The 12,059-nt window shown below is 37.4% G+C and overlaps 5 protein-coding genes across 8 annotated transcripts; 4 read left to right on the top strand and 1 right to left on the bottom strand.

The window, feature by feature from the left end:
* Positions 1-59: 59 nt before the first annotated feature.
* On the top strand, positions 60-1,702 carry AT1G78760 (F-box/RNI-like superfamily protein; the record flags this gene model as incomplete). Its single annotated transcript, NM_106523.2, has 3 exons — positions 60-983; positions 1,076-1,210; positions 1,325-1,702. The coding sequence occupies 3 exons, from the start codon at positions 60-62 to the stop codon at positions 1,622-1,624; spliced, it is 1,359 nt and encodes a 452-aa protein (NP_177997.1). The 3' UTR covers positions 1,625-1,702.
* Positions 1,703-1,913: 211 nt separating this feature from the next.
* Positions 1,914-3,894, top strand: AT1G78750 (F-box/RNI-like superfamily protein). 2 transcript variants are annotated; one of them, NM_001334843.1, is made up of 4 exons: positions 1,914-2,023; positions 2,100-3,065; positions 3,150-3,290; positions 3,404-3,894. In NM_001334843.1, exons 2-4 carry the CDS (start codon positions 2,103-2,105, stop codon positions 3,674-3,676), a joined length of 1,377 nt encoding a protein of 458 aa, NP_001319406.1. In that variant the 5' UTR covers positions 1,914-2,023; positions 2,100-2,102; the 3' UTR covers positions 3,677-3,894. The 2 variants fall into 2 exon arrangements, with proteins under 2 accessions (NP_001319406.1, NP_177996.1); NM_106522.2 differs by having other exon boundaries at positions 1,914-3,065.
* Positions 3,895-5,305: 1,411 nt separating this feature from the next.
* AT1G78740 (RNI-like superfamily protein) lies at positions 5,306-6,304 on the top strand (the record flags this gene model as incomplete). The annotated part of the gene is made up of 2 exons (NM_106521.3): positions 5,306-6,094; positions 6,176-6,304. The coding sequence occupies exons 1-2, from the start codon at positions 5,360-5,362 to the stop codon at positions 6,302-6,304; spliced, it is 864 nt and encodes a 287-aa protein (NP_177995.3). The 5' UTR covers positions 5,306-5,359.
* Positions 6,305-7,356: 1,052 nt separating this feature from the next.
* On the top strand, positions 7,357-9,109 carry AT1G78730 (FBD, F-box, Skp2-like and Leucine Rich Repeat domains containing protein; the record flags this gene model as incomplete). The annotated part of the gene is made up of 4 exons (NM_106520.3): positions 7,357-7,761; positions 7,848-8,333; positions 8,444-8,542; positions 8,686-9,109. 4 exons carry the CDS (start codon positions 7,357-7,359, stop codon positions 8,956-8,958), a joined length of 1,263 nt encoding a protein of 420 aa, NP_177994.2. The 3' UTR covers positions 8,959-9,109.
* Positions 9,110-9,119: 10 nt separating this feature from the next.
* AT1G78720 (SecY protein transport family protein) lies at positions 9,120-11,341 on the bottom strand (the record flags this gene model as incomplete). 3 transcript variants are annotated; one of them, NM_001334841.1, is made up of 7 exons in its annotated part: positions 9,120-9,527; positions 9,638-9,773; positions 9,858-9,982; positions 10,067-10,421; positions 10,506-10,733; positions 10,826-11,200; positions 11,301-11,341. In NM_001334841.1, 6 exons carry the CDS (start codon positions 11,167-11,169, stop codon positions 9,288-9,290), a joined length of 1,428 nt encoding a protein of 475 aa, NP_001319405.1. In that variant the 3' UTR covers positions 9,120-9,287. The 3 variants fall into 3 exon arrangements, with proteins under 3 accessions (NP_001319405.1, NP_177993.1, NP_001320491.1); NM_106519.2 differs by having other exon boundaries at positions 10,826-11,341; NM_001334842.1 differs by lacking the exon at positions 11,301-11,341 and having other exon boundaries at positions 9,265-9,521; positions 10,826-11,169.
* Between the last annotated feature and the right edge of the window lie 718 nt (positions 11,342-12,059).

Genomic DNA, 12,059 nt, shown 5'->3' with positions numbered 1-12,059 from the left:
ATTTTTCTATCAAATGTTGAGTATTTCTATCTGATTTGACATCTGTGATGCAGATTAACATGGATACAGGAGGAGATGAGAAACGTGCAAGAAGAAGCGAAGAGGATAGGCTGAGCAACTTACCAGAATCCTTAATATGTCAGATAATGTTGAATATCCCCACGAAGGATGTGGTTAAGAGTAGTGTCTTATCCAAAAGATGGAGAAATCTCTGGAGATATGTACCTGGTTTGAACGTGGAGTACAATCAATTTCTAGACTATAATGCTTTCGTGAGTTTTGTTGATAGGTTTCTGGCTTTAGACAGAGAGTCTTGCTTCCAAAGTTTTAGGTTAAGGTACGATTGTGATGAAGAAGAGCGCACTATTTCTAATGTCAAGCGGTGGATCAACATTGTCGTCGACCAAAAACTTAAAGTTCTCGACGTTTTGGACTACACTTGGGGGAATGAGGAAGTCCAGATACCTCCATCCGTTTACACATGCGAGAGCTTGGTGTCTTTAAAGCTCTGTAATGTGATCTTGCCTAATCCTAAGGTTATATCTTTGCCTTTGGTCAAAGTTATTGAGCTTGATATAGTTAAGTTTTCCAATGCTTTGGTTTTGGAAAAGATCATCTCAAGCTGTTCAGCTCTTGAAAGCTTGATTATAAGCAGGAGTTCCGTTGATGATATAAATGTTTTACGTGTTAGTTCTCGGTCTCTACTGAGCTTCAAACATATTGGCAACTGTTCTGACGGTTGGGATGAATTAGAAGTTGCAATTGATGCTCCTAAGCTTGAGTATCTGAACATCAGTGATCATTCAACTGCAAAATTCAAAATGAAGAATTCGGGTTCTCTTGTGGAGGCGAAGATCAATATTATATTTAATATGGAAGAGCTACCGCATCCAAATGATCGGCCAAAGAGAAAAATGATTCAAGATTTTCTCGCCGAGATCTCTAGTGTCAAAAAATTGTTCATCTCTTCGCATACTCTTGAGGTAACCTTTGTATTTGCGCTTAAGTTTTTTTGGTTTGCTGAATTCGTTGTTTTGGTGCTTAAGAAACATAATCACCCAACTTTTCTTTGCAGGTTATACATGATTTGGGGTGTGAACTACCCTTATTTCGTAACCTATCCTCCTTGCACATAGACTTCGAAGACCACACCTTGAAAATGTTGTCCACCTTTCTCCAGAGCTGCCCAAATGTTAAATCTCTTGTCGTGGTTAGGATTATTTTACTTTAATTAAACAAGAAACTTTAATCTCTTTTATATAATGCTAATGGTGAACTATCATATGCTTAACTTGTGTTTTTCCTATTTGGTTTATACCTGCAGGAATTTAAGGATTCCTCAAAAGAGGACGGAGATAGAGTTTTATCCATACCTCGGTGTTTCTTCACAACTCTCGAGTATGTTAAGATAGAGAGGCCAATCACAGGAGAGGCAAGGGGAATGAAAGTAGTTAGTTACATTTTGGAGAATTCACCAATCCTCAAGAAACTGAATCTGTGCTTGAATAGTTCCAGAGAGAAATCAGAATCTGTCATTCTCAAAGAACTCCTTACAATTCCAAGACTCTCTACCTCATGCAAAGTTGTTGTTTTTGAACCTCGTAGTTGTTGGGTACTTGGTTGATGTTAAGTATATGTTTTCTTCATCGTTTGTGATGATTTTCATGTTTCGTATCTTGGAAGACAATCATGTGTTTGTTGGTTGTAATGACTATGTTCTGTCCATTTTATTATTTATAAGTTATGTTCTGAAAGAAAGTGGGAAGGAACTTGTAAATTTGAAGATTTTATATGAGACCTTGATTGTCAAGGCACAAAAACGACCAAACGGTTTGGTCTAACCCCATTAGCCCATTATTACAAGCCCAATCACTTGACTTACAAGTTAAAATTACAAATGCTGTCGTATTAACTAATCATGATACCAAAGACTAATCGGATCAGTAAACCGAATTGATCCGAACCGGATAAGGAACAGAGTGAAACTCTGAAGTCTGAACGGCCGCCGAAGAATGTGGAACTGGTAGACAAAATATAGGAACTGTCGATCGATACTTCCTCTATTACAAGCTTTTACGGATTTCTTTTCCATTTGATAGTTCATGGATGGAGCCGGTGAGAAACGTGTTCGTGCCAAAGGCTCGCGTGAAGTTGACTGGATAAGCAACTTGCCAGAAACATTGCTATGTCAGGTACTCTTCTATCTTCCCACGAAAGATGTAGTTAAGAGTAGCGTGTTATCTAGTAGATGGAGAAATCTCTGGAAGTATGTACCTGGATTCAACTTGAGTTATTGTGATTTCCATGTCCGCAACACATTCTCGTATGACCACAACACATTCTTGCGTTTTGTCGACAGCTTTATGGGTTTCAACAGTCAATCTTGCTTACAAAGTTTTAGGTTAGAGTACGATTCTAGTGGGTATGGTGAGCCTAAACTGGCTCTGATCAGGCGGTGGATCAACAGTGTTGTTAGTCGGAAAGTGAAATATCTCGGTGTTTTGGATGATTCATGTGATAATTATGAGTTCGAGATGCCTCCAACCCTTTACACTTGTGAGACCTTAGTATACTTAACGCTCGATGGACTATCCTTGGCTAGTCCCAAGTTTGTTTCTTTACCTTCTCTTAAAGAACTCCATCTAAGTATAGTTAAGTTTGCCGACCATATGGCGTTGGAAACACTCATCTCACAGTGCCCAGTTCTAGAAAACCTAAATATCAACAGGAGTTTCTGTGATGATTTTGAATTTACATGTGTGCGTTCTCAGTCACTATTGAGCTTCACTCATGTTGCGGACACTGATGAAATGTTGAATGAAGATCTAGTAGTCGCAATTGATGCCCCCAAGCTTAAGTATCTGAGGCTCAGTGATCATCGTATTGCAAGTTTTATACTAAATGATCTGGCTTCCCTTGTTGAAGCTGATATCGATACTGTCTTTAACTTGATTTGCAAGAAGATGTTCAATCCAAATGATCTGAATAAAAGAAATATGATTCGTGATTTTCTCGTCGGGATCTCTAGCATAAAAACTTTGATCATCGCTTCAAGTACTCTTGAGGTAACCTATATTGAATTTGCTATTTGAATGCTTAACTTTATATTATAAGTTTACACTGATACTTTTTTTTTTGTGTGGTCCTAGGTCATTTATGATTACTCAAGATGTGAGCCACTACCCTTATTCCGTAACCTATCTTCCTTGCGTGTTGACTTCTACGGCTACAAGTGGGAAATGTTGCCAATCTTTCTTGAAAGCTGCCCTAATCTAAAATCTCTTGTCGTGGTGAGGATTGTCTACTACTGAACCATGAACTTTCTATCTTAAGATGGAAATGGTGATAATAGCATAATATATTGAACTTATGTCTCTTTCACTTGGTTAAATGGTACTTGCAGGGATCTGCTAATTATCGGGAGAAGGAGGGAATTAATATCTTGTCTGTACCTCGGGGTTTCCTATCGTCTCTCGAGTATGTTAAGATAGAAAGGCCATTGAAAGGAGAGGCGATGGAGATGAAACTAGTGAGTTACTTACTTGAGAATTCAACAATCCTCAAGAAACTGACCCTATGCTTGGATGATTCCATAAAGAAAGAAGAATCTGTCATCCTAAAAGAACTCAATACTATTCCAAGACTCTCTAGCGCATGCCAAGTTGTCATTCTCTGATCCTTATGCTCTAGATATCGACTATGAAACATATTTTTAAAGTTTCCTTCAAGTACGTAGTTAGTCTGATTTCCTTGCTCTTTTTTGGTAGTTTGCGAGTGATTTCATAAAACGGTTGAGTTCTTTTTGAAGACTCTTTCAAAGTCACAAACCAATAACACCCCCAGACCAGGCATTAGTATATTTGTTTTTCATGATTGACTTTTAGTAATGCAAAAGGCTCATTTAGTAGCTTTAAATTACTTGTTTTCTATAGTCTTGCAAATTTGGGGCTTAAGTTGATTAACAAGACACCTAAGAAGTAATAACCTAGCCCATTAAAAGCCCAATTACCTGATCAACAATTGCAATTCATACTAAAAACGTTAACGTTTACAACTAGGGTTCCTAAGGACGGATATCCTAATCGGACTAAACCGAATGGATTCGAACCGGGTTCACACAAGTACATATTTGTTTCTCTCTATCGCCATTTTTGATAAGCCCTCGTTTTGAAAATTTGTTCTATTTTGACCAACTCTTTCGCGATAATAATCTTAATTAACGTTGGAGGGAAGAATTTGAATCGTTTCTCTCAATGCGAGGTTTTTCGATTCACATGGGTGAAGCTGGAAGGAAACGTGTTCCTGCCAAAGCCAAACGATCGAGGAAAAGAAAAAGAGAGGTTGAGGTTGGGGTTGATTGGATAAGCGATTTGCCAGAAGCATTGCTATGTATAGAGCTGTCAAATGGTCCGTCCAAAGACCATTGGGCGTGTACGTACGGACAGTTTTTTTTATGGGCCAAGTTGGACGGTCCATAATGGACAATGGTCCGAAAATGTCCATGCCCAATAAAGACCATGTCCATATGGGCAAGTCCATGGTCAGCCCATTTTATTATTGTTATTATTGATAAATCAAAAATCATGATTTTAAAGAAAAATTTAAAAATTTTATTTTTCCAAAAAAATTGTAAAAATCGGAGACTTGCATTTTTCCGACAAAACAGTAAAATTGTGTTTTTCTTACCAATACAATAAAATCACGATTTTGGCGGAAAAATTATGGAATTGCGTTTTCCCGCCAAAACCGTAAAATTAGAGAATTGCGTTTTTCCGTGAAAACCGTAAAATTAGAGAATTGCGTTTTTCCGTCAAAATTATAAAATCGGAGAATTGTATTTTTCCCGTCAAAACCGTAAAATCGAAAATTTGCGTATTCCAAAAAATTGTGGAATACTATTTTCTTTCAAAACCGTAAATAATTTAATAAGAAATAATTTATTAAAATTTAAAATTTTCATAAAAATAGAAACTTATAATGTAAAATATATAATTTGAAAATTATTTAGTTGTAATTGTAATTAAAATTATAAAAATATGATTAAAATGAAGACATATCTATTGACTCAATTCATGTCCATGAGCAACCCATTGTCCATACGGTCAAGCCCATATTGTCTATGGACAAAACTGATAATATGCCCAATTAGACCATTTTTTTTTGTCTGGAATATAGTTCGCCCATATGCATTTGGACTGGGCAAGCCCATGGGCGTCCTGCCCAATTGACAGCTCTAGCTATGTAAGGTACTTCTGAATCTTCCCACTAAGGATGTGGTTAGGACTAGTGTTTTTTCTAAGAGATGGAAAAATCTCTGGAAACGGTACCTGGATTAGACTTAAGTGGCGAGGATATCGAAATGTACTACCAATACGTGAGATTTGTGGATAGATTTCTGAGATTTAATAGGAACTATCAGATAGAATATTTTAAGTTAAGCTACCCTGGTGATGGGAGTTCTGAGCGTGAAGTTGATCTGCTCAAGCGGTGGATCGATACTGTCATTCAGCTGAAGGTTAAAGATTTAGATTTTTTTGACTATTCATGGGAATGGGGGTTTGATAACTTTCAGCTACCTTCAACCATTTACATTTGTGAGAGCTTGGTATCCTTAAAGCTATCTACTGTTACCCTGCCTAGTGTCAAGTCTGTTTCTTTACCTTTTCTCAGAGTTCTCAAGCTAGGTGCAGTTAAGTTCGCCGACCATTTGGATTTAGAAACACTCATCTCAGGCTGCACTGCTCTCGAAACCTTAGCTATAAGATTCTTTGATCGCGTCCAAGTTTTACAAGTGTCTTCTCAGTCTCTACTGAGCTTCACTCATGTTGCGCCCAAGCTTGTCTTTACTCATGCTGTGCGAAAGCCTTTGGCTGAAAAAGATCTATCAATTGTAATTGATGCTCCCAGGCTTGAGTATCTGAAACTCAGTGATCATCAGACTTCAAGTTTCATAATAAAAAATCCTGGTTCCCTTGTTGCGGTGGATATTGATATTAACTTGTCTTCCGGCTTCGATTCGAGGAATATGATTCGTGATTTTCTTGTTGGGATCTCTAGCGTCAAAAATATGACCATCTCTTCCATTATTCTTAAGGTAACCTATGTTGAATTGGATATTTGAATGCTTAACTTTATCTTATAAGTTTTTTCCTCATATTTCTTTTTATTCTTGCAGATCATCTATGATTACTTAAGATGTGAACCACTACCTCCCCATTCCGTAATCTATATTTCTTGCATGTTGAGTTCTACGACTACAGGTTTAAAATGTTGCCAACCTTTCTTGAGATCTGCCCAAATCTAAAATCGCTTATATTGGTAAGGATTTTTCATTGACCCTTGTTATAATGCAAATCGTGAAAATATCATAAACGCAACTTGTTTTGGTTCACTTGATTGTACTTGCAGAAATCTACTGAAGAACTGGGGATCAAAGAAAGTAGTATGTTTTCCGGACCTCAAGATTTCTTACCATCTCTCGAGTATGTTGAGATGAAAATGCCATTGAAGAAAGGGTTGCTGCTGGAGATCAGGATGCTAGTGGGTTACTTTCTTGAGAAAGCAACAATCCTTAAGAAACTAACCCTATGCTTGGATGATTACAGAAAGAGAAAAGAATCTCTCATTCCCAGAATCCTTGCCATTCCAAGAATTTCTACCTCTTGCGAAGTTGTGGTTCTCTGATCCTTGTAGTCGTTGATGCCGCCGATTAACTAACACAAAAGTTTGATTTTTTTGATAACTTTATTTATTTGAACTCTGTTTCTTTCTTCTTTCATTATCGTTTTCATGATTATCGTAGCTTAATTCTTTTTAGAGAAGTTTATCAATGTAAACACGCGATTCTCTTAGGTGGTACTTTGCCAAATATATATGTTATTGCTTTCCTCCTCATTTGTCGTGTTGCTTTATTTTTATAAATATTGTACAGTACAGAGGCTTGGAAAAATAATAGCAGGTTCAGAGGCTAAAGAAATTGTAAATTTGGGGATCATAATGAAAAAATATTATAGTTGACGAAACTTGCACGACCAAAACCCAACAGGCCCATTGTGAGCCCAATTATGTGAGGCCTATAAAATATTACATCTATAAGGACGCCTGCTAATCAACCACTACAGTGACACTGTCACGGCCACGGCCAGACGAGTAGAGACTAGAGAGACAATTAGACGAAGCAGATACTTTGGCCGGAAAATTAGACGGCGATTTTTCTCACACTGTTCTCATTCTTCAGGTACTCGCTCTCTCTTTCTTTCTATCTATTTGATTCATCGTTCCAAGTTGATTCTTCATCCGAAAATAGTTTTACAGGAATTTTTTTCCGATTTGATGTTTGTTTACTAGGTAGAGTAGATGGATGAAGACGCAGAGAGTCGTGTGAGTTCCACACGCTCGTATGATAGGAGAGGTCATCTAGATTGGCTGAGAAAATTACCAGATTCATTGCTATGTCAGGTTTTCTTGAATCTTCCCACAAAAGATGTGGTTAAGACTAGTGTGTTATCAAGTACATGGGGAAATATATGGAGAAGTGTACCTGGTTTGGACTTGGGGTATGGTGACTTCCCGGAGTACAACGCTTTTGTGAGCTTTGTCGATAGCTTTCTGGGTTTTAACAGCGAATCTCGCCTGCAAAATTTCAAGTTAAACTACCAATATTTAAGGCTAAAGTATGAATGGAAGTGGACTGAGCTTGATAATGCTAATGTCACCCGGTGGATCAACACAGTTATTAAGCGGAAAGTTGAACATCTTCATGTTACCTCAAACAGTAATGTGAATTGGAATGTGAATTGCAGATACCTCAAACAGTTTAAACATGTGAGAGCTTGTTATCATTGAAGCTCTCTGACGTGACCTTCAGTAATCCCGAGTCTGTTTCTTTACCTTGTGTCAAAGTTATGTATCTAGATATGGTTAAGTTTGCCAACGATTTGGCTTTCGAAATGCTCATCTCTGGCTGCCCAGTTCTCGAAAGCTTAACTATAAAGAGGAGTGCTTGTGACAATGTAGATTATTTACGTGTGTGCTCTCAGTCTCTATTGAGTTTCACCCTTGTTGGCCACTGTAACGAGGATATGGTTAAAGAGCAAGTAGTTGCAATAGATGCTCCCAGGCTTGAGGATCTCAAGCTTTATTGTCATGAAACTGCAAGTTTCATAATAAAGAATCCGGCTTCCCTTGTTAAGATGGACATCGACATTATGTTTAACTTGTCTTCCGAACAGAAGTTTGACCCAAATGATCTACCAAAGAGAAATATGATCCGTAATTTTCTCCTCGGGATCTCTGGTGTCAAAGAAATGGAAATCTCTTCGCATACCCTCGAGGTAACATCTGCTGGATTCTCTTATGTTCATGCTTAAGTTTTTCATGTGAGAACTTGTATTACCTCTCAAATGCGTTTATTACCTATGCTCTGTTTCTGTTTTTCTTGCAGGTCATCTATAATTACTCAAGATGTGAACGATTACCCGTATTCCGTAACTTATCTTCCTTGCATGCTGACTTCGACGACTACAGGTGGGAAATGTTGCCAGTCTTTCTGGAGAGCGGCCGAAACTGAAATCTCTCTCTGTGGTGAGGATTTATTACTGAAACCATAAACTTACTCTCTTCTTAATGCAAATACTGAAAGTATCACATACTCAACTTGTTTCGTACACTTGGTCTTACTTGCAGGGATTTAGTAAAACTCCAGGGGAGGAGCCAATTAGTATTTTACCTGGACCTCAGTGCAACCTACCAGCTCTCGAGTTTGTTGACATACTAAAGCCAATGGTAGAGAAGGAAACAGAATTGAAACTAATGAGTTACTTTCTGGAGAAGTCAACAATCCTCAAGAAACTAACACTACGCTTGGGTGATTTCAGAGGAAATGAAGAATCTGCCTTGCTCAAGAAACTCCTTACCATTCCAAGACTCTCTAGCTCATGCCAAGTTGTAGTTCTCTGATCCTCATAGTCATAGACTCTTTAAGTACTTAGTTAATCTGAATTCTTTGCTCTTTTTTCGTCTTCTTCGTTTGGGATGATTTTTGATGTCATGTGAACCTTAAGAAGGTCATATGTTTTGGTTAAAATTTAGTAATCTTTTCTTTCGACTCAGGTAAGATGCTTCAATTGAACCAAAAATGAAAACTCTTTACCAATACAGCTAAGATGGTTAGGTAAAAACTAAACTATAAACTTCTGGCCAGTTAAGAGTCTATCTCTATTTGTTTACGAGCTTTTAAACTATTCATGTATGAATGGTGAGTGACTACTTCTAGGCTCTAATGAGCTTTACAAACCGAAGAAACCTAGCTCGCTTGCTTTTTCTTTTTCGAAGGTTTCGAAATACTGATATATGATTGTAACCGCAAGAAGGATTCCAGTGCCTGACCCAATAGCTCCCATTAAATCAGCCAAGACAGTGAGTGCACCGATACACAGACCACCAAAAGCTGCAGCCGTGGGAATGTATCGGTTCAGTTCCTTTTGAAGGTTTGAGTCTCGGTGACCAGGCATTACCATTTGCTGTTCCTGAAAAAAATCAACACAAATTTAAGAGTTATAGTCATGCAAAAGACCCAAAGATAAGAATTGGATCCGCAACTTTGCTTAGAACAAGGGTGATCAACAAACAAACATACTCTTAGTTGTCTGGCGACATCTTTGGCTGATGAACCGGAGACTTCAATCCAGGTTTTAGAGAACAACGCACACGCGGCTAACATGAACACAAGATAGAACAGAGCGTGAAAAGGATGAGTTGCCATCTCAGCTAAGCTGCAAAACAGAAACACACGAAAGATGAAAAGTTAACCAAAAGGTAGACAACATATCAAGAAACGAAGCAAAGAACTAATTTACCTTGACGGAGCGGTTATGTAGTACGCAATACCACCAACGGGGATAGATTGCCCGCTGTATTCTGACTCCTTCCACGTACCGATTAAGTTCACCAAAAAGTTCCCACCAAACTTTCTGTATAATATCTATAGAAACAGATTCACAACGTTTTTAAGTATAAAGAGCTTCAATATTAAGTACAGATTTAAAGACTATGTGTAGATTGATACCTGAGAGATGAAGTAGATATTGGAAACAAGAGCTGACTGCAAGATGATAGGCATGTTGGAGGTGTAGAACAATTTGATAGGATAAGAGCCTCGTTGTCCACGAGCATTCTTTGATCTCACTGGTAAAACTACCCGAAAGCCTTGAAAGTAAATCACTATCAGAAAGATCAAGACTGTGGCATGCAGATTCGTCACATTGGGAAGGTTCTGCCTGAAAAACGCTTCACGAAGTGCGCGGACTTTATCCGTTCGAGTAATGAGAAGGTGGAAAAGAGCAATAACAGCTCCTTCAAATTGAGCTCCACGCCCACTGTTGATGGTTGTAGGACTGAATGCTTTCCATATAATGCTTTCACTAAGAAAAGAAACTCCATTAACATCTGAAATGCGCATAACGGTTTAACCGAGAAAGCTAGACGTTGGAGTACTTAAAACTCACCAGATATTAGTAGCAATGAAAAGGGAAATACCAGAACCGAGGCCATAACCTTTCTGAAGAAGCTCATCTAAACAAAGAACGATAATGGCAGCAAAACAGAGCTGAACTATGATAAGAATAGCATTACCAACTCCTAGTTCCCCAACACTACCATACATCCCAGAGAGAACATATGCAACTGCTTGGCCAACCGCGATGAGGATTCCCAACAGCTTCTGTGCACCATTCCTATAACCAAAAACTTAACCCTATTAGTCTCTATGAATCGATCTTTAAAGACTTTGAGCATATGAAACATAAGGGTGTAATTAAACCCTTACAAGAGTGCACGGTCTTCACGGACATTGTTATCGATTTCAATGATCTTGGAACCAGCAAGAAGCTGCATAACCATTCCGGAGGTGACGATTGGTGTAATACCAAGCTCCATAACAGTACCTCGGCTTGAAGCAAGAATGACGCGCATCCAATAGAATGGATCCGCGCCTGTAGTGGAATGGATTCCATAAAGTGGCAATTGACTACAAACCAAGAAGATGAAGAGAGAGATCACAGTGTATATGACTTTCTCTCTAAACGGAATCTTCCTTTCTGGAGATTGGACTTCTGGTAAGAATGCAAGGAACGGTCTCACAAGATGAATCACTCTAAACCCTCCTACCATCTTCTTGTGAAGTGTTTTATCTGTAAAAAATCTGAAACAAAACGCAATTAACTAATGACAATATCAAAAAAAGAATCGCTAACAAGTTCTTGGTTCTCAGAACTACGTAAAAAAAAAGAAGATCACAAGACCCATATGCGAAGCTAAGTATCAACGTCTAGTACACAGGATGACACATACGCACGCGTAATAGAAAATCAGATAAACGTAGAGAACATGCGGTTCTAATGGAAAGGAAAAATGTAGAAGGAGAACCTTAGGAAAAGAAATATATTATGCGTTGGTATCCTGTGAGAATGTTAAGCAAAAAATAGGGCAATGAGTTGTGATACTTATCATCTTTGACAAAAAAAACAAAAGTGATACTTAAGAATTTTTTAATATTATTTATAATATTTGTTTAATATATATATATATATATATATATATATTTTTTTTTTCTTGCTTTTGACAAATGTGTGACCAATTCGAATGCCACATAGATGATACTTGTATTAAAAATATCACTACTGATCAAGTTCATTCTAATTGTTTTGTTAATATAAAAATATTTTTTTAACTTGTAATACTTTAGAAATATCACCCATGTATATGGTCTAAAAGATCATTCAAAATCTGAACTAATTTGACATATAATAACCTATTTCTACTTGGAATTTACATAAGAACTTTTTTCTTGTAAATCCTTTTTCTATTACAAAATTGTTCTGATTTTAAAACTTTTGATTTTGATTTATTTACTTATTATGTAATTCTTTAGTAGATAAAGGAAAAATAATGTTTAAGGAATATTGTTATTTGGTCATGTTATTCTGAATTTGTTATATGGTCTAATAAGAATTTGTTTACGTAACTTATATTACAAGTAAAGTTTTAACGAAAGATAATTA

Source organism: Arabidopsis thaliana, assembly GCF_000001735.4.
Source record: "Arabidopsis thaliana chromosome 1 sequence".
Classification (NCBI taxonomy): Eukaryota; Viridiplantae; Streptophyta; class Magnoliopsida; order Brassicales; family Brassicaceae; genus Arabidopsis; species Arabidopsis thaliana.
Note: the sequence above shows the minus strand (reverse complement) of the source record. Positions and strands in the feature narration are given on the sequence as shown.